General features: G+C 32.4%; 1 protein-coding gene across 1 annotated transcript in view; it reads right to left on the bottom strand.

The window, feature by feature from the left end:
• Positions 1 to 1,737: 1,737 nt before the first annotated feature.
• Positions 1,738 to 23,495, bottom strand: part of LOC150097255 (ankyrin repeat domain-containing protein 40-like) — a 51,509-nt gene continuing 29,751 nt past the window's right edge. The window contains exon 5 of the mRNA XM_090407409.1: positions 1,738 to 2,337. Coding sequence (XP_090263535.1) covers positions 2,041 to 2,337 — 297 coding nt within the window. The 3' untranslated portion in view covers positions 1,738 to 2,040. The remainder of the gene's footprint in view (positions 2,338 to 23,495) is intronic.

Below are 23,495 nucleotides of genomic sequence, written 5' to 3'. Positions count from 1 at the left end.
ATCCTACAACTGGCTTAAGTAAATTAAGGATCAGCTAATTTCAAAACACTCAGTAGGCCAATGGATTTATGAAATCCAAAAAAGTTCACAAACTTGTGATACCTTTATGACCAATCTTAGATGCTGCTTCGTTCCATCACAAGCACAAAATAGAGTGTCTTCAAAACCCAAGAGGCAGATCATGTGTCCCATCAAATTTAAAAAAAAAAAAAACTGATATACCTAAGTGAGCTCCTAATCAAACATGGCTAAAATGCAACAGCAGCTAATGATATCCTATAGAAAAAAAAATTGGAGACCTCTAATAGTCAAGGAAATTGAAATTACTCTCTCTCTCTCCTCCTTATATTAAAAAAAAAAGTAACAGACAGTTCTGGTTCTGAAGCAGCACAACCTGAAGGACAGGAAGTGAAGGACAGGAAGCTATTTTTCAACAAACAAAAATACCATACATAGAATTCAATAGCTACATCAATAGAGTAATCTCAGGAATTATTTGGTGTCCAACCAAATGCTAAAAGAATCTAGGTCTTATTCTCAACCATATATTGTTGCCACCTCTACATGAGATTGGCTAACTCATCTTCAGTTGAAAAAACCCTTATAAAGGTTCTTCTGTATCTTAGACAAGATTTTGTTGAATTCCTAGATCACAGTGTGAGAAACTAGTCAAATTAATAAAAACTGTGTTTAAACATTTATACAAAAAATTAATAAGAACACTACAAAGAATCCATGCTAACAAAAAAGAGGGAACACTGCTTAAAGATAATTATAACAGCAACTTCTTATCATCTAGCAAGTTAAATTTTACAGTGATTAAATTAACTTAGTACTAGCTTTAAAAATGTGCTATTTATGTGAAACCTAAGATATATATACCCAGGATAATAAGCTGATGCTGAAAATAAGTCTCATGCCAATAATTTTATCTACTACTATATGAATATCCTGAACAGTAATAAAAAAAATAATAATAATAAAAAAGATATGAAATTTATATTCTAAATATTAAATGTGAACATATTCAATCAATTCTGTTACAAACATAATGGTAAATGCCACAGAAAACTTGGTATTAAAGAAGAGGTTTCAGGGTGTAACTGGTGGGCTTAGTAAAATTGAATAAATGCTTAACATTTTATTTATTCAAAACAGATTAATCACAGCAATAATTTGGGTTTATATTTACTCAAGTTTTAAATACTAAATCTTGTGTTAAAGGATGCAAAATTCTGTATAAACTAAATAAGCAAGGCACTGACAGTTATGATCTTCATTTTTATTTTAGTAAATCAGAATCCAATCCCAAACTGTTTACTGATATTCTACTGTCCCAACAAGACATGCAAAATTAAGGTATTTTAATATGATGACAATACTGCAAAAAATAGAAAAAAAAAATAATAAAATCACTAAAACAAGAATTGCTTCGGGTCAAGGGCTTACACAGGGTTTTCCTAAAAAAAAGTCAATTTTTTTTTCTTTCTTTTATCAAATTAGCATGCCACCCATAGAAATAAACTAGTAAAAACTAGTGAAACCAATTTCTGTATAATTTACCAGCCACTTTCACCACTGCATCAATGCAGTGGTGAAAGTGGCTGGTAAATTATACAGTAATAAAGATGTATACTGATCTTTTAATATAGCAGGGGAAAGGGCTAAGGGTTCAGACTCCACTGACTCTTATCAAACCTGCTTATGCCATTAGTTAGGACGATGAAGACAATTACAAAACAGAACACTTTTTAATCTCAAATGCAACAAAAATTAAAATTAAAGAACTGTACATAAATTAATGGATGTTGAAACAAGTATTACAGAAGCTTTTAAAAGCGAGGCTAAGAATTCTGTACATATAAATTCTTAATGCTCTTCAATATAGAAAAATATAAGTAATAAATAATTCAAATTGCCCAAACTACTCGTAAAACAACAACATTATATACGTGCATATAAAAATTGTAGCCAAATTAGCATTTAGTTGATTAAGACATTTTTATCAAAATGATTCTATAAAGCAAAAACTAAGTTTATTTAATATAGTATTGTGCCATTCTTACAGTAATTAGATTTGTCTAGAAGATTTTTTGTCTGGGGTGTTGTATGATTCATGATATAGCCAGGAGGAAGATGAGATAAGTTTACACATGTAAAATTAGCAGCAGATTGTACTTGTGATGGTGGTTTATGATTTGATTTCTTACAACCAGAATTAGAAGAAACTGATTTTTCACTTTGCAAAACTATCTCTAGTTCCTGAAAATCTAGTAAACGATGAACATCTTTGTCTTTCCTAAGAACGGTATTAGGTAGCTTCCTTAACTTTATTACCTACAAAAGTAATCATAGAAGCACATAATAAAGAAACTTTCAAATTTATCAGTACCTGAGACTTAAATAAACAAGATAATAAAATATTTGTTTCTTAAATTTTGTAACATCTATTATTAAATTAAATCTGCCATTAATATTATTATTAATGCATAGAAATCACCATGAAGTCTGAACACTCATTACAGAAGGCCCACACACTATCCATACAATACCCATCAACATTTGCCTTGAACACATTCATTGACAAAGCAATCACAACAAATTGGCAAGCCATTCCAATCATCTGCCACAACCAAATGAAAAATCTTACTTAATAATAAAATAAAACAAGCAGTTATTTGGGGATGACCGCTTGTTTTATTTTACCCCCCCCCCCACCAAGCTAAGTATTGAAAAATTTCCTCTGCTGCAATCTTTTTTGGTAAATTAAACATTTAGACCATATTTTCTCTTTCCTGCCTATCAATCAACTCCTATAATCCATAGACCCTTAACTATGTCAGTCACTTGCCTCTGGATCTTTTCCACCATGTCAAGAAAGCCAAATATATCAAAGTTTTATAAAGAGGAATGATAACTTACTTATCGCTTCTTGTACGTTCTTCAAACAAGTAATCCTATGAGCTACCTTGGACACTTTTGCAATATTCTCTGAATATTAACTTTCTATCCGCCAATGTTCCAAATCGCTAGACACATTAGGATTTGAGAGTAGTTGATTGATATACAAGGTGATCGTAAAGTCACGCAACCCAGAAATAACACATATGTTTCGAGGTTAATTACAAGTATATGGAAAATGAAACAGCTACAAATACAGGTTATAATTGGACTTTTATAACAAAAGAATAGGAACCCTCATTACATATATTGAAAGTGGCTACCTCCTTTGTGAATGCAAACTTGTGCTCTTTTTACCAGGTTTGATGCCACCTTGTGAAGCACCTGCACACTAATGTTTTCAATTGCTAAGATGAAAAGCCAAACGGCTATTTTTTTCTGGTGAGGTTGATAAGTTAAGGAGATAAAAATCCCTTATTGTTTTTCAGCCAGTAAGCGAAACTAAGATCGACAACTACGATCTGAACGTTTCACTGATGAGACCTCAAAAAAGGTTGAAACCAGTCTGGGTAGTGACCTCTCCTCATAATGTAAAACAGTACTACATCTCCTAAGAGCTGTGTGTTTTTACATTATGAGAAAATATCTAGAATAGTGAGGGATCTTGCTCCAACTTTGCAACGAGTTGCCGTGGTGTGGCACTACCAAGTGGTCACTTACGCTTGGATCCACCGACAGTTCGTTGGCATGAAACGTTCAGATCGTAGTTGTCGATCTTAGTTTCGCTTACTGGCTGAAAAACAATAAGGGATTTTTATCCCCTTAACTTAAGTTTTCAATCACTGTTAAAATGTTCGTTTTTAGTTCATCTGGTGTGTCAGGATTATTCCGATAAACAACACTTTTAAGATACCCTTCAAAAGAAAAAAAATCTAGTGATCTTGGAGGCCACAATTCTTTTGAGAGATGGTCACTGAAAAATTCTTTCAAAAAATGTACGGTACTATTCAACGTGTGGCACATGACACTGTCTTGCTGGAACCAACAATGGTCTTACTGACATCAAGGAGTGGTATGAAATGTGATGATGTCTTGGTAAACAGAACTATTTCACTGTCCTTTCAAAGAAAATGGGTCCCACTATATGACAACATAATATCCCACACCAAACTCCAATTTTTATGCAAAACTTTTTTCATGAAAAGCATGTGGATTTTCACATGACTAAATCTTATTGTTTTGACTATTCACATATCCACTGAGGTGAAACCAGGCCTCGTCACTGAAGAAAACTGTATCAAGCATCTCTATACCACATTCTTTAACGAATGAGTAACTATCTGTAGAAGATTATTTGTTTGTCTTTATCTGGGTCCTTCAGTTCATGGACTGAGTGTACACGATATGAATGAAGGTGTAATCAACTTGCAGTTCCAATTTGTAACAGATCCAGTTTCCTGAAAACACTGCACTAATCTTTTTATCATCGACTTCTGAGGGCTGCTATACTCAGATGTTTCTCTTGAAATTCCTCAGCAACACACGTGTAAGAATGATTAGCAAAATAACTTTCCAAAATGAAAACTTGTTGCCGCTGGGAAAAAGACAATTCACTTTTATAATGAATAAAACTACACTGAGAATAACTTATACACGTCACGGTGAACTCAGCATTTCTGTGATAGTTTGTAATAATATGATAGTGACATCTAGTGGAGTAAGGAATGATTATAATGACCTAGACCAGCTGTTGATAGCAATATGTTCATACTTTTTCAGGATATAAGAGTGTACAGAGGATTTGCAATTGGAAATGACTATCACTTAGTTCCAAGTAGGATAAAAATGAATATCAATTTGAAAAGAACGGTATATAACAAAGCTTTAAAAAAAAATTAAAGTTGAGCAACTTTTACATGAGCACATTTTTTCTTTAATAATGTTTTTATAGTTGAGTCTATAGTTTAAAGAAAAAATTAAACAGTCTTAAAAACAAGAACCATACCTTAGAGTATTAGTAGTTTGCCACTGATACTCTAAGGTTTAGTTCTAAAGGAGTAGAAGTTGTCTGCAGGGATAGAAAAATAAGAACATTACAGAAGATGTTAAAAATGCAGTCCTGGACAAGAAGAAAGCATACTGAAAGTTCCTAGCAAATAAGGTGACAGATGTCCTAAAAAATACAAAGAAAATGCAAGAGAGCTAAGCTGTGTGTAAAAGTAGCTAAATAAAAGTCATGGGAAGACTTTGGAAAGAATATAGAAAATAGATATCACGAAGTGGCAAAATGTTCTGGAGACTAGTGAAAATGGAAAAGGAATTTAAGATGATAATGGTGACGTGAAAACTGAAGATAAGAATATCTTAAATGTCTGGAGTAATTATTTTGAACAGCTGTTAAACAAAACAAGTGGTGACAGAACAGTAGTAGAACATTTTCAAGAGGAATCAAACAGGAGTACATATTAATACTTGAGGTAGAAAAAGCCATCAAAAACTTGAAATGCATATCCCTTTCCTGGTTGATATTCAACCAGAAATACTCAAATATGGAGGTATAAAACTTTGGCAGCTCTGCATGATTCAGCGGGCCTGGTCAGTAGAATTTCATTAGATTGAATTTCAGATGATTGGAGTAGAGCACTTATAGTGCTCTACTCATATCTCTTAAAAATAAAAAAAAGTAATAAAAAAGCTGAAAGTGAGAATTAAAGAGGAATTCTCTGTACTAGTCTCTACTAAGTGTTCCAGGTAAGATTTATGCAAACATTCTTGAAAAGATGCTAAGAAAAATAGTGGAAGAAAAACTTGGAGAAGAACAAGCTGGGTTCAGGCCAATAGTGATTGTCAAGATCAGATTTTCACTTTATGACAAACAGTTAAGAAATTGTGGGAATACGACAAGAATCTGTACTTAAGTTTTGTAGATCTTGAAAAGAAATACAACAAGGTGCCTAGAAAAAAAGCTTTTTTAAAATACTACAATTATATAGGATAAAATGGAACGTTATACAAAGCTATACATAGTCTTTATTTAGCTTGTAAGTCAGCAATTAGACTTGAAGGAAATGCAGGAAGATGGTTTGATGTAAAATCAGGTGGAAGACAAGGATACACATTTCCGCTGTTAATCATCAACTATATGGATTGCATTATGAAAGAAAGTGACGTTAAATCTGACATTAGAATAAGAGATATCAAACTTAGTCCTTTGCTTTATTGATGATGTACTTCTAAGTACATCCAGTGCAAGTCTCCAGGATTCTCTAACTAAATTGCATAATAGCTGTAACAAATGTCATGAAAATCAGATACAAAAAGCCAAAACTATGAAAATAGGCAGGAATATAGAAAACTTCAGCTTCATTATCAATAGAAAACCTATAGAACAAGTAAAATATTTCATCTATTTAGGCACAGTTTTTAGTGAAGATGGCAAATTAAATTTGGGAACAGAGACAATAGAATAATCAAAGCTGGTATAGTGGGGAGACAGTTGAATAAATTTATATGGAATAAGAGAGAAATTAGCCAAAACACCAAATTAGCAGTATATTATATGCAGTGTTCAAACCAGTTTTAAGTTATCAGTCTAAGAGCTAGGTTAAAAATAAAGCACTTGATAAAAGCATAGAGACCACAGATGAGAATTCTGGGAAAAATTAAGGGAGTGAATAGATCGCATCAATAGTGGAATCATATTAAAAAATGAAGATATCAGAAAGGAACCTGACATTGTTAGCATCCAAGAATGTGAGCAGAGCTAATCTAAGGTGGTATTAGCCACTTAAACAGTGGGAGAGAAAAACAAAACAGGTGTTTGATGCTAAGATGGCAGGAAAGAGATCCAGAGGAAGACCAAGTTCTAGGTAGATTGATTCAGTTCAAAGTGCCTTAGAAGACCAAAATATTAGATATGACAATATTCGAGTGCTGACAAGTAATAGTGATTTGGAGAAAGATTGTGGACAGATTAATAATAATGTAAACATAATCATATAGTAATGTTAAAGTATCCTGTATACTCTTGAGGAAACATATCAGGAAATTGATAATGATGATTATCATTATCAATGACTAATTCGGAGGAAAATCGTTTATTATTATTATTTCTTGACACCACCAAGGAGTACGAGGACTCATTGAGTGAAGACACTCACTCCACAATCCTCCATCTCCATCCACCAACTACACCTAACCTCTACTATTATCATCTAATGCCCACCACCACTAGCATTTTTTGTCTATAAATTGCGTGTGTTCTTTAGGGCCGATTTATCTGTATGCCGGATGAAAAACCAGTTTCCAGGAGAAAAAACTCTGCTACTTCCAGATGAGATCGGCTAACTCACCTTCAACTGAAAAGCTGATAGAAGTTGACAGAAGATTAATAATAATGTAAACTTAATCACGTAGTGCTGTCATATTAGCCTGAACACTCCATGAGGGTACATATCAGGAAATCGATGATGACCACATAAGTGAATAAATTCACTTTCTTTTCTGACATATCATCTTTCCTCCTTTCAATCTATATTCCTGTAGATGAAGTCTCCCCCATAATAATTACTCAGCCTTCACCCTTCTTCTAGCTTTACAACTCTTTATGAGTTTTAGCTTGCAAAACAATTTTTAGCCACTCTTTTCTTTTCTATCCCCATTCAATTTTGTTACCTAATAGACTATATTCTTCCAATTCTTAACTTTTAAAGTTGTAAGATCTTTTTGTACATCATCAATCCATCTTTTTTTTTGTCTACCTTTCTTCCTTTGTCCTAATGGTTTCCATTCAAATATTTTTTAACTCCTCTATCTTTTTCCGTTCTTTCTATATGCTATTCTTTGTGTCTTTATATATCTTCTCAGCCTTCACCCAATTGTGCTAATTTGCCAAAGCATATCATCTACATCTTCCCCCTGCCAGAACTAATTGTATATTCTGTCTTATGAACTACATTCAAATGCGCTGCTTTCCATATGTCTTCATGGAGACTTACTCTTTTTGTAGTACCTAAATCCTATTCTCTGAAACTACTATACTGTTCATGTTTCTATCCCTTTAACAACATTATCCACCAACTAATGCCAAAAACTCCTCCCTCTTATTCCTTATGCTTGTGACTAATGTATGCATAAACTACAGTATCCCCTTAGGGTCACAACTACTTTACACCGTATAACGACTATCCCCATTCAATTTTGTTACCTAATAGACTAGATTCCACATTTTTTGGCTATATCACACTCGCCCACCTCCATTCCTCCCTCAATAGTTCTAGTTTTCCTGACTCTATACTTGCACACTTTCAGAGAATGCTTTCTTGACTCATTTGCAATCATAGTCCTCCTCCTCATCTTGTTCATACTGTGGCAGCAGATTCACAATCTTTATTCTATCGCCCTTCTTTTAATAACTCTTTCATATCTTCTCTCATACCATATTTTTCATGTTTTAAGTCATTTGTGCCTGCTAAGATAATCAACTCTTTCACTTTACCTCTTTGCAACTAACAGTCTCATTAATTAATCATTAAATTTTTGCACCATAAAAAAATAAATAAAATAAAACAATTTCCTTACTACCTTCTCTCACTTTGTCAAACATTCCTTTTCTACTTATTTCAGACCACATTCTTTTTCTTCTTAGCTCTACCATTTGCTTATTTTGTTATCAAATCTGGAGTTAAAAAGAATCTAAAGCAAATCTTTATGTGATACAGTAGGCAGCAGCTTGACAAAAAAATTCTCACACACACACACACACACACACACACACACACACACACACACACACACACACACACACACACACACACACACACACACAGCAACAAAAAGCTGTTCACAGTTTCTAAAGTAGCTCATTTGAGCAGTTGTGATTCACTATTACATAGATTGCAATACAATAGAAATATTTATTTATATACAGGTATCCCTTGCTTAGCGCAGTTTTGATTATCGCGCCGGAATTAATTACGGCAATCCTTTGATATGCGGGGCAAGAGGTTTGATTAATGCGCCTTTAACCCTGAGGAGCTCGCAGCTGATCTGACAGATACAAGCAAAATGTTTAATATAAATATTCTTACACAATTCAGTGTATAGTTTGGAGGTCATGAGTAGCTGTGCATTCACATGTTACGAGTGATATTCCGCACTTTTTTTGCTGTCAGTTTGGTTTAACATGTTATGTAAAGGTTTGTGATATTTGACAGCAAACTGTATCTGAGAGATACTGCGACCCCCAATGTCAGTATAGTATGGTTTAATTTTTTTTTTTTTTTATTCTTTGTTCAATAATTTTTAGATTGTAACTGAAAATAAATAAACCATTATGTATTACAACAGCAAGCCAAAGACTTATGATACATGTTCTCCGGGAGATGTGCTTTACATTTATAGAAAATACTAAGGAAAGTGATCTGGAGCTTACCCCACCTTTACTACGAGTTGCCCATAAGGTTATTTATGCTTGCATCTGCCGAAACTTTTAGTTTCTATATATTCGGCATGAAACTCTTGTAGTTTCTATATTCGGCTATGAAATAATGTTGGATTCAATATCCACTTAATTTTTTTACCATGTATTATATTTGCAGTGTTTTTTCTTTATGTTTTATTGCTTGTTTGCTGAAGTATGGAGAGTCATTTTGCTTGTTATTGTAGAATTTATGCCGATAAGAAAAAAAATTACTAAAACTGCTCAAACGACTCTTGATAACTTCTTTTGATAAAAAAAAAATTGCAGTAAATAATGTAGGTACAAGCATTTATTAAACATTTACTTTGCATTCATTTTTTATCTTTCCTAAAAGAGTAAGTACCACATAAAATGAATTATTAATACGGTAATCGATCATAGACGAATTGTAATTTTTACCATTGATTATTAGATCTGATTAATGCGATTTTGATATACGTGGTAATTGAGGGATTAATTAACCACGTTAATCGAGGGATACCTGTGTGTGTGTGTGTGTGTGTGTGTGTGTGTGTGTGTGTGTGTGTGTATATATATATATATATATTTTTTTTAAGAATTGTGAATTTAATCAATAATTCAAGACAGCAGATAATCCAAAAACAAATACAAGCAAAATTACAAACAATAGAGAAATACTTAAGGCCAGGAAACAACAACTACTAATTCCAGTATAGAATACAAGTCATAACGAGGATGATAAAATTAGGACAGCTGTGCTTGAATGGCATGTAAAAGAAGAGGACTAATACAACACATGGATTGGGTCTCGTAATTATTAATATTATTATTAAGTGACACCATCAAGGAATTCCATGCAAATCTCAACTACACAGTGACAATACTGCTATCAATCAATACCATCTACTGCCCACCAACAATAGAATGTTTTGTCTGTAAATTGTGTGTTCTCATCGCTGTTTTGCTTCTATGCAGGATTAAAAAAACACAAATTTCCAAGAGAAAAAAAAATCCTCCTACCTCAGTATAACTCACTTTCGATTGAAAAAGTCCATATAAAGATTCCTCTTGCCACAAAAAGAATTAAACTCAGGTCTTTTCTAATTGAATGATGCAATGTCCAATTGTTTTCTTCCAATTGTACTATGGAAGCAATTAATTACTGGCAAGAAAAGAAGAGTCAGTTACTGCCAGAAATTAACCAAAAGAGGATCATAAGAACAATTTTGGAACATCTGAATGAAAATCTTGGAATATAAATCAAGTCAAGTGAGGAAAGTCATTGAAGAAACTCAGTTGCCATGGAAATTTCCAAGCCTATTAACTCTTTCCTGGGTATCCCTTGCTAGCCTTTCCAAAACATATATGGAGGGCTTGACAAATTATGCAAAAATCCTACTCCCCACACAAAAAAATTGTACTTGTCAAAGACTCCATCATTAAAAAAAATGGAGGGAAGGGCAATTTTTTAATGATATGTCCCAATAAGTCAATATGAGTTCCATACATTCAGTGATTAGTGGTGCTATAACATTGTTTGGAGAATATTTCCTCTGTTATATATTCCATTTTGAAGACTACTGCAAGAAGGAGAAGTCAATAACAGAAATAGAAAGAACAGTAAAACAATATTGTTTTTGGAACATATTATTTGTTACATTCATTTCTGCTACTAGAATGGTAATTTATATTAAGCATATTCATTTTTATTTTTTTAAGTTAAAAAAATCGTTTAGAAAGTTATTTTTTATTAAATAAAAAAATGCTAAGCAGAATAAGGTAATCAGAATGAATCTACGGAAAATGACCCTGGAATGGAAATGACAAAATACAATACATATAGCAAACTGAAATGTAAGACGAATAGCATATAAAGAAATAGAATTAGACCAAATATTAAATGAAAGAAATTTTAAAATAGCAGTAATCACTGAAACAAAAAAAGAAATTAAAAGGAACCATGAGAACCGAAAATTTTAATGTGATATACAGTGGAGTTGACAGAGACCCAAAGAGCACAAACAGAAGTCATGATTTGGATTCATGTCAAAACAGTTAAAACATTATAAATTATGGAATGATGGAATGAAAGAATAATAAAAGCATATAAACAATAATTGGTTTATATGCCCCAGAAGAAGGAAGAGAACAGGATAATAATGAATTTTATACTCAGCTACAAAATATTTATAATAAAATAAATAAAAATGATTATGTAATTTTAGCAACTTAAATGCAAGAATTGGAAAAACAAAAATAATAATATAGGAATATATGAAGAACATACTCTAAACAGGAATGGTAAAAAATTGATTGACTTTGTAGTTTATAATAACCTAAAAATAACGAATTCTTTCTATAAACATAAAGACATACATAAATATACTTCGGCAGCAAGAGGATGGAAATCAATATTAGATTATTTTATATTAAATGAAAAGACATCAAAATTTTCACTAGATGATAGAGTTCACAGAGGATATGAAATAAGCAGTGACCACTTCCTTGTTAAAATAAAATTAAGATCACCACCTAAACGGCTACAAGTAACAAGAACAGAAAGAAAATTTGAAACATTTGTTTATTAAACTAAACTATTGAATGACACAAATGTACAATGGCTATATAAACAAAGAATTAACCAATATCTAGATAAAATAAAACAAAATGAAGAAATAGAAATAGAAGGCTTAATATAAAAATGATACTAAATGCAACAGCAAATGAAAGCTTAGGAAAGACCAAAAAATTCAATAAAAGGAAAAAACTGAAGATATTGGATGATATCTTCAGTTTTAAGATGAAATAGAATATAAAAGAATAAGAGCCATAGCTATGTTGGATTCTGATTATGTAGAGATTAGAGTAATTATTATTTGCTTCAGAATCCAACATGATCTTCCATCACAAAGACTAGACTTGTAAATATTATTTAATGTATATAACTTATTTTAAAATTTAATATTCATATAACTGCCTTAATTTTGTCTGATATTTAATTATTTAACCAAAGATATAGGTATGAATAATGAAAAGACTGTATTAAATATTAATAAGTTATTTTATTTATTGTTATGTCAATATTATAAGAACTTATATTTGTAATTTAACTACGCATTTATTGTAAAGCAAATATTCTAATTATTCCTGTTTTGTGAAAGCTTAATGTTATGTAATAACTCAATGTAGTTGTATAGTCAAATGTAACATTCGCGAGAATATTTACGTTTATCGGTTGTCATAGAGACGCGTGAAATAAACGAGCGCGTGTGGAACAGAACGTGGACTAAATAGAGAGGAGAAAATATATATGAAGTAGAGGAGTCGGAATGGAATTTTGGAAGTAAAAAGGTAGCAAGAAGATAAACTAGAGAAGTAGAAGTAAATAAAAGGTTCTTAAGGGTAGGAGTTGAGTGGATATTTTTTTTTAAGTGAGCAAGGACGAAACGAGCTTTATAGTCAGCTGAAAGTATAATCAGCAGCAATAATGAAAAAGGAAATTAATACTACAATCGGATAAAATAAAAAGCTGGATGTTTAAGGAAGAATTCTGAATGAACCCGGCTATTCTAGGATTGTGGCTTATTTCCGATTTGCCCTAAAAAGAACCTCATGGTGTTTAATTAGTTTATGAGTGGTAACGACGATAGTTGAAGTACTGTGTAATTGAAGTCTAGAATTCTGAAGTGCGTTTGATAGTGCTTTAAGTATAACCGTGGATAAGTCTTGTAGATGTGTTTTTATTAAGTAAGATAAATAAGTTCCAAAGGTTTGCTCACAACATAATTGATGTATTAGGAACTATTTCCGGTAAGGTTTATCATAGTGTATTATTTCTATGCTTGAAGAATTGTGTGTTAATTACACCATGCTTAACGCTACTTTAACTGTGGAAACTCATTGTGAATGAGAGTTGGAGATAAGAATTGTTTGAAAGATATTTTCAGCTATTAGTGCTTGTAATATTTTGAACTTATAGCATGACTGAGAATTGTGTGAAAACTGACTAGATTGGATGTTCCATTATATTAATTTAAGTGTAGAAACTTTGTAACCCAGAAGCTGAGAAAGTACATGTGAAGACTTGGAAGATTGTGCTATTGAGATTATCTAAACTTAATATTTGACTTGTTTCTAATATATAGAAATTAGAAGTAAAATTTTATGTATGTGTTATATTTAATATATGAAACATTAAACAATGAAACATTTAATATATGACCTATATTAAATGTTTCATTGTTTAATCTAACTATTGTATTTGCCTGAATTTCTTATTACTGCACCGTTCACAAAAATTCGAATCTAGCGGGAATCTCAGAAAGAAAATAAATACTTCGGCCTGATTGAATGAAAGGACTGCTAACTAACTTTGAATTGATCGTACTGTTTCATATAGACTTATCTAAGGATAGAGTGGCGCAGTATAATAGAGATTTCTCTACCCTTGGATTAGTGATCAATTTACAATTAGTTGTGTTTTATTTTATGAAAGTGACTAGTAACAAGATGGCGGATTAGAACACAACATGAAAATAGAACGTCACGACAGCTAAAAGAGAAGTCAGAAAAAGACAGAGAATCATGGAACAAATTCGTTTCTAATTTAGAACATGATTTATATAAAATAAGACCCAATGTATATAAGATTTTGAAACACCTAAATGCAGATACTAAAGAAAACAAACTTAAACACGAAATTGAAATTAGAAAAATTTCTACACAAAATTGTGGACAGATAAATATTTTAAAAAAGACAACTGGCAAACATTTAATGAAAATGAAAAGGAAATAACTAAAGAAGAATTAGAAATCAGCCTGAAAGAAACAAGAAACAGAAAATCACCTGGAGAAGATAAGCTAGGTTTAGAACTATATAAATGTGCAGGAACAAGATTCAAAGAAAGACTATTATTTTTAAATAAAATTTGAACTACTGGTAACTTCCCAATAGAATGGAAAAAAAGCAATTGTGATTCCTATTTTAAAAAAAAAAAAGATAATAGAAATGACCCTAAAAACTATAGAGGTATAAGTATAATAAATTCCTGTTACAAAATATATAGCAGAATTGTAAATAGCAAACTAATGAAATATTCCAAAAACTTTATTTTAGAAGTACAGAATGGATTTAGAAAAGGACAAATCAGTTATAGACCCAGTCTTTTGCCTAAAATTAATAATAGAGAAAAGAAGAGAATACAATTTACAAACACATATTGCATTTATTGACTTTAAATGAGAGAGATAAACAAAGGAGTCCCCTCTCAGCAACTCTTTTTAATATCTACTTAAATGAAATAATAAAATGGAATAAAAATTTACATCAAGGAATTAAACTTTCTCCTACAGTAAATTTAAACACTCTCCTCTTTGCCAACGACCAAATAATATTTACAAATTCTGAAGATAACTGACAGAAAGCTATTTTAGATCTAAATAAGATAGCCAAAGATTATGGTACAATAATATCAACAGAAAAATAAAAAAAACTATGGCCTCTAAAGGACAAGATCCAGTAAGAACTAAAATAGTAATAGATAACAAGATCAAGAACAGGTGAATTCATTTAACTACCTGGGATGTATGATCACATATGAAAATGAAAAAGATATAAACCTAAAAATTGGAAAATATTTAAAAATAACAGGTGTAATTAACTCTATATTTAAACCAAACCTAGTTCAAAAACAAACCAGACTAAAAGTATACAACACATTAGCCCTACTAGTCTGTCTTATTGTATGGAAGTGAAATCTAGACAATAAAGCAAAAAGACAAATGAAGATTAATAACAGCAGAAATAAAGTTTATGAGAAAAACTGCCAAGTATACTCTATTTGATCACAAAAGAAATGAAGAAATTACGAAAGAATTAAACCAAGAATCAGTAACAGAAAAAAATTAAAAAATATAAACATAAATGGATGGAACATGTTCAAAGAATGCAAATAGAAAGATTACCAAAACAAGCCTTAAAGTATAAGCCATTAGGAAAAAGAAAACCAGGACGTCCTCATAAAAGATTCAACGATGACTTCTAAGGCAGAAAGGCCACTCTAGGCCTAAATCTTTGATATGCATGATGATGAAAAAAATTCTATTTTGTTCAGTCAACAGCTACTCACCAGCTGGCAAAATCTACTTGCCATGGGAAGGTGTATTTATTGAGCCCTGCATATATGAAAACATAACTGACTGGCCATAACTGCTAAGAGAGCTATCCATCAAGGTATGATATTCTTTGTGTCAACAACAATGCAGAGTTTCAGAAGGCGCTGCCTAGAAAATTCAACTTAGAGATTTGTTATGAATGGGAACAGTGGGTAAAGAATCCCCTCAGTCCCATTTCATCAAAGTTTCTAGGTAGCACATTCTTGCTCACAGCAGATATGTGAAGGCAGAACTCGATCTTTGATAATTTAAGTAATACCAAAAGAAATCAAATACAAGATAAGACAGCCCTGGTTTAATTGTAATAACATGCATGAGCTTATCTGATAATTAACAGCTTTTCCTATTAGCAAACAGTGATAAATAAATGCTTAAAGAAAAAAAAAAGGGGAGGGGGAATCACATAGTTTCTATTAAATCAGAAATAGTGGTTAAATCATTTTGTATTGATAAATACTGTTAAGTGTTCATAAATATTGATAAACACTGAAAAGCACTGTGTGCATATGCATTTTATATATCTTTCTTTAGGGTAAAAAATGTGTTTTAAGCATGTGTGTATTGACTGTCCTTTCTTAGCTGTCAAATGTTCTGAACAATTGACAATTAAAAAAGGAGTCTTCTAAAACAAAGCAAGTAGGTAGCTATATGATACATAAAAAAAAAAAAAAAAATTAGGATAATAATGCTACCAGTCATTTTCTCATCCCCCCTTATTTTTACTAAGTTATTTTAACAGTTATTAACACTATGCAAAAGTATCTAAACACATGATGGAAAGATTTGTTAGAAGATAAACATAATGAAGAGCAAAACATTTTGGAAGCTAATGAAGATGCCCAGAAATGAAGCTAAGAGTGCTGTAAAATTAATAAAAATGTTAATAAATTAATTAATAAAGGTGACGAAAAAAAAACCTGAAAATAAAGATATCTGGATGTCTCACAATAATTATTTTGAAAGACAAATGCAACAAGTAATAACAGAACAGCAGTAGGAAATACTCGAGAGAAATCAAGTCATCAATGCTTGAGGTAAAAAATGCCATCAGAAGACCTAAAATATGGAAAAGTAACTGGAGTACATGATATGGAGATATAAAGAAATTTCATATGTTATAACCATACTAAATAATTCAGAAGGCCTGGTGAGAAGGATGAATTTTTGGATGACTAGAGTTGAGCTCTCAGTGTACTAATATGTATATTAAAAAAAAAAAAAGGAAATAAAAATGAATGAGAAAATTGCAAAGGAATTTTCCTATTAAATGTTCAAGGTAAGAATATTTTAAGGGACTAAGAAAAATGTGGAAGAGAAAAACTGGGAAAAGAACAAGTAGGTTCAGTCCAACTATGGGTTGCCAGGATCAATTTTTTATTTTAAGAAAAACAGTTCAGAAACCATGTGAATAAGGATCTGTATTTAAAGTTTTTTGAATTAGGAAAAGCATAAGGTGTCAAAAGAAAAGTTATTCAAAACACTACAAGTTTTGAATGATGTTATATAGAGCAATATATAGCTTATGCTAAATATGCAAGTCAAATCTTAGAATTGAAGGAGGTATACAATACAAGAAGGTATACAAAATCAGGTGTATTAGAAGGGTATATGATATCTGCACTGTTATTCATCAGCTATACAGATCACATCATGAAAGAAAATGGCATTAAAATTAATACTGAAATTATAAATTTATAAACTTTACTTAGCATTTTATAAATGCTAAGTAAAAGCAATGCAAGTGCTTCAAAAGACTGACTAAATTAAATTAAGAGTGAACAGATAGCATCAATGACAATCATATTAAAAAACGAAGATATTAAGAAAGGAATGCGACTCAGCATTTGAAAACATGTGAGTAAAGCTAATCTGGAGGGGGGGTTACCCAATGGAAGAAAAAAGGCTAGTAAAACAAGTTAAATAATAAAGTAACACGTAAAAACCACAGTGATATCTTAAATTAGTAAAAGGACAGATTTCGTACTAAAATTAATAATACATCTTCAGTGTCTGTAACAGTAATAGGAATGGAATACAGGCAAAACGTTCGGTGGATCACCTATTACAAATACAATTGTTACCGCGTGCTAGGAAATAATAGAAATAACAAATTTAATCTATTAAGATAAATGGTTTTTTACATAAGATAAAAGTCTCCAAGATCTTGGAGAGAGACATACAGTCATTTCTATTTAAATTCGGTCGGTGTAAAATAGTTTCACAACTTTCTTTGAATAAGCATTTATATTTGAATCTGCATCTATGGAGGAGAACTGCTTTATCCCACTGGACACTATGAGTACAGTCAATACTGTGCTGTGCCAGACCAGACTTCAGAGGTTTGTTATAATCAATATAATATTGATGTTCTTTTATTCTTTTTTCCAAAGAATGGCCAGTTTGTCCAAAATGAGAGACATTGCATTCGCATTTGTTAAACGCTAGCCAAAGATAGAGAAGACAGTTTATCCTTTGTAGAAGGTAATAAAGAAGAAATTTTGTTGATAGGAATACATGTTGGAATCAATTGATACTTTTTTAGAATTCTACCTGTAAGTTCTGAGATTCCTGGAATGTATGGAATAGGAACTCTGCGAACTGTTGAAGAAACTGTAGGAGTTGGAACATAAGAGTCAAGTATCTGTTGGATTTGATTGGAGTTGTAATCATTTGATTCCATTAACTTTTTAATGATGGAAAGTTCTTGTTGTAAGATTATTGGGGAAGAGCAAACTTTATGTGCTCTATGAATTAGAGATTTAACAATGCCAAATTTTTGAGACATGTGGTGTACAGACTTCTGCCAGTAAATGTGGGTTTTCGAAACATGCTTGTAGATAAGGTACCAGAAGACGTTCTAGTAAGGAGGATGTCCAAAAATGGTAAAGTACGAGAGTTTTCTTTTTCCATAGTGAATTGGATGCATGGGTGAAGGTTATTTATCTGTTGTAGAACGGTGGAAAGTTCATCTTCAGTGTGTGGCCAAACAGCTAAAACATCATTGACGTAACGGTACCAAAGAGATGGTTGAGGATGAATGGATGAGAACATAGTATCTTCGAATTGTTTGAAATAGTAGTTTGCCAGAGGTGGAGAAAGAGGGGTACCCATCACAGTACCTTCAATTAGAAGGTACTGTGATGGGTATTAGAAGACACCACAACCTACCAAGCGATCCCTCGTAATCCTACTAATTCACAAATTAAACAGCTAAATAAATTACTTGATGAGTTATAAGTTGGGATCATAACTTCATGGATAAAATACGCACCTACTTTGGAAGAACTCCTCGTCTTTACAGACTCCCAAAAATCCATAAAGAAGGCTGTCCTGTACCTATCGTAAATTGCATTGACTCTCCAACTTATCGGATTGTAAAAGTATTATCACGTTCCTTAAGTACTCTCACTGGTCATTCCAGATCCTATATAAAAAACTCTACAGATTTTCTTGAAAAAAATCAAGGATATAAAAATTACAGATTCAGAAACAGTCAGTTTTGACATCATTTCTCTGTTCACCAATATCCCATTAACCGACACAGTCAATTCTTTATATGAAGATTACCCTCCAGATATCACAAGGATATTCAAATATGTCATCCACTCAGGTTATTTCAGTTGGAAAAACAAAATCTACAAACAAATTGAAGGTACTGTGATGGGTACCCCTCTGTCTCCACCTCTGGCAAACTACTATTTCAAACAATTCGAAGATACTATGTTCTCATCCATTCATCCTCAACCATCTCTTTGGTACCGTTACGTCGATGATGTTTTTGCTGTTTGGCCACACACTGAAGATGAACTTTTCACCTTTCTACAACAGATAAATAACCTTCACCCATGCATCCAATTCACTATGGAAAAAGAAAACTCTCGTACTTTACCATTTTTGGACATCCTCCTTACTAGAACGTCTTCTGGTACCTTATCTACAAGCGTGTTTCGAAAACCCACATTTACTGGCAGAAGTCTGTACACCACATGTCTCAAAAATTTGGCATTGTTAAATCTCTAATTCATAGAGCACATAAAGTTTGCTCTTCCCCAATAATCTTACAACAAGAACTTTCCATCATTAAAAAGTTAATGGAATCAAATGATTACAACTCCAATCAAATCCAACAGATACTTGACTCTTATGTTCCAACTCCTACAGTTTCTTCAACAGTTCGCAGAGTTCCTATTCCATACATTCCAGGAATCTCAGAACTTACAGGTAGAATTCTAAAAAAGTATCAATTGATTCCAACATGTATTCCTATCAACAAAATTTCTTCTTTATTACCTTCTACAAAGGATAAACTGTCTTCTCTATCTTTGGCTAGCGTTTAACAAATGCGAATGCAATGTCTCTCATTTTGGACAAACTGGCCATTCTTTGGAAAAAAGAATAAAAGAACATCAATATTATATTGATTATAACAAACCTCTGAAGTCTGGTCTGGCACAGCACAGTATTGACTGTACTCATAGTGTCCAGTGGGATAAAGCAGTTCTCCTCCATAGATGCAGATTCAAATATAAATGCTTATTCAAAGAAAGTTGTGAAACTATTTTACACCGACCGAATTTAAATAGAAATGACTGTATGTCTCTCTCCAAGATCTGGGAGACTTATCTTATGTAAAAAACCATTTATCTTAATAGATTAAATTTGTTATTTCTATTATTTCCTAGCACGCAGTAACAATTGTATTTTAATAGGTGATCCACTGAACGTTTTGCCTGTATTCCATTCCTATTACTGTTAAAGACACTGAAGATGTACTATCAATTTTAGTATGAGATATTTGTCCTTTTACTAATTTAAGATATCAATGTGGTTTTTACGTGTTACTTTATTATTTAATTACTATGCCATAGGTTCCACTAAAAATTAGTAAAGCAAGTGCTTGATGCCAAGATGAGAAGGTTGTGGTTGTTTTGAATTATGGGCAAAGCAACCATGGCCATGAGAAAACTCTTAATATGTACAATAGTGAAGATTTTAAAACTTTATTATAAAAAGTTTCATTTATTATTTATTTATTGAATCCTGTCATGGACTGCACCATTGTGAATAAATTTTAAACTATTAAATCCTGTCTACTGTGCTACTGTAAAAATAGTTTGTGAGTGGTATCAGATTTCTACAATAAATCTAAACACACAAGTAAGATCCTAGATATATGTAATTTGCTATCTATTCTCAAAATTCAATCTTAGCTTTAATAATAAAGTAAATTGAGTCTTCACCCATCTATATATAAAAAACAAAAAACAGTTTAATAATATTAAGATACATTTAAAAAATATATACAATATTCGGAACTTTACTTCAACAACAGAAACTTGTCTTAAATACTAAAAATAAACAATCACAAAACCATCTGGTTTTTGGACCCAAAAATATTCCAGCTAAAAAGCACATCATCATCATCAAATTCCTGAAATGTACCCTCAAGGGGTGTACAGGATATGACAGTATTACATGAAAAAATTACATCATTACTAACTTCCTATCTACAATTTTCCTCCAAATTAGTCTGTTATTTGTCAAGACTCCAACATTATCAGATCTTATATTTCTATCGTCTAAGGCACTTTGTACCATATCAATCCATCTATATCTTGGTCTTCCTTTGGGTCATTTTCCTGCCAACCTGGCAGAGAACACTTGCTTTGCTAATCTTTCCTCTCCCATTCTATTTAGGTGACCATACCACCTGAGATTAGCTCTGCTAACGCATTCTGTGCTGACAATGTCAAGTTCTTTCCTAATATCCTCATTTTTAATATGATATTGCCATTGATGCCATCTGTTCACGCCTATAATCTTTCTCAGGACTCTCGTATCTGCAGTGTCTAGTCTTTAGTCAAGTGTTTTACTTCTTACCCAGCTCTCAGATCCATAAGTTAAAACTGGTTTGAACACTGTCTTGTATACAGCTAATTTAGTGTTCTGACTAATTTCTTTCTTATTCCATATGAATTTATTCAATTGACTTCCCACCATACCAGCTTTGCTGATTCTGTTGTCTATTTCTATATTTAATTTACCATCTTTAGTAAAAATCGTGCCTAAGTAGCTGAATGTTTTACTTGTTCCACAGGTTCTCCATTCACAACACAGTTGACATTTTCAATGATTCTGCCTATTTTCATTGTCTTTGTCTTTTTATTGCTGACCTTCATACCATATCTATTACAACAGCTATTCAATTTAGTCAGAGAATCTTGCAGACTTGTAGAGGATTTATTTAGAAGTATAACATCATCCGCATAAAGCAAAGAGCTGACATTAACATCTCCAATTTTGATATCAGGTTTAATACCACATTCCTTCATAATGTGATCCATATAGATAATGAATAACAGAGGGGATAATGTACATCCTTGTCTGACACCAGATTTAACATTAAACCATCTTCCTGTACTTCCTTCAATTCTAACTGCTGACTTACAACTCAAATAAAGACTAAGTATTGCTTGATATAATGCCCCATTGACACCATATAACTGCAGCTTATTGAATAGCTTCTCTCTTGGCACCTTGTCATATGCCTTTTCCAAATCGACAAAACTTAAATACAGATCTTTGTTGTATTCCCATGCTTTCTCGACTATTTGTCGTAAAGTGAAGATCTGATCCTGGCAGCCTCTATTTGGCCTGAATCCAGCTTGTTCTTCACCAAGCTTTTCTTCCACAATTCTTCTCAACCGTTTCTCAAGTATACTTGCATAGATCTTGCCATGAACACTCAGTAGGGGAATACCTCTGTAATTCTCACATTCAGTTTTATTTCCCTTTTTATATATTAGTACTATGAGAGCTCTACTCCAATCATCGGGAATTCGTCCCTCTGTCCAGGCTTTCTGAACTATGCAGTGCAGCCACTGTAAGGCTTTTATACCACCATGCTTCAGCATTTCTGGTCAAATATCATCTACTCCTGCTGCCTTTCCACATTTCAAGCCTTTGATGGCTTTTTCTACTTCAAGTATGGATATATATTCCTGACTGCATGCCTGGTCAGTGTTTTTTTATCACTGTGCTGTCATCACTGCTTGTTTCATTTAGCAGTTTTTCAAAGTAATTACTTCATACTTCAAGGATATCTTTTTCTCCTGTTTTCATGTCACCTTTATCATCTCTAACTGCTTTTACAGCACTCTTTCCTCCATTCCTAAGCTTCTTCAACAACTTCCAGAATATTTTGCCACCTTCTTGATATTTATTTTCTATATTCTTGCCAAAGCCCTCCCATGACTTTTGTTTAGCTAGTTTTACACACTGTTTAGCTTTCTTACATTTGTCTCTGTATTCTGTAAGAGTAAAAGCTGACTTATTTGCCAGGAACTTTTGATATGCTTTCTTCTTTTCCTTCACTGCCTCTTTAACTTCCTGTGTCCACCAGGGGGTTCTGATTATTTTATCCTTGCACACAACCTCACCACATGCCTCTCTGGCAGAATCAATGTTTTCTTCAGAGTTTGCCACTGAATCTCCATGGTTTGATTCCTGTTCTCAAACTCTTTCATTTTCTTTTCAATAATCTTTCTGTATTTTAGTCTACAGTTCACATCTGAGAGCTGCTCAACTTTTATTCGCTTTAAAACTTTTACATGTTATTCTTTTCGATATGAAATTCAATTTTATCCTGCTCAAGACTAAATAGTGATCACTTCCAATTTCAAATCCTCTGTACGCTCTGGTGTCCTGCACCAGGGAGAAAACATCACTATCAATGATAACATAGTCAATGAGACTTTTCTTATTCCTTGCCTCTTCTCTCCATGTGAATTTGTGCACATTTTTATGTTGGAACATGGTGTTAGTAATAACCAGTCCATGTCCTGAGCAGAAATCCTACAGATATTTGCCATTATTATTAACTTTGCTCTTTTCTCCAAATTTTCCCAAAATATTTTTGTATGTCTCACAATCATTTCCTACTCTGCTATTTAGATCCTCAACAAAGACCAACTTTTCG

Source organism: Typopeltis vanoorti, chromosome 17 (assembly GCF_054136105.1).
Source record: "Typopeltis vanoorti isolate ZY-2024b chromosome 17, IOZ_Tvanoo_1.0, whole genome shotgun sequence".
In the NCBI taxonomy this organism is placed as follows: Eukaryota; Metazoa; Arthropoda; class Arachnida; order Uropygi; family Thelyphonidae; genus Typopeltis; species Typopeltis vanoorti.
The sequence above is the reverse complement of the archived record's forward strand: the minus strand, read 5'-3'. Positions and strand labels throughout refer to the sequence as shown.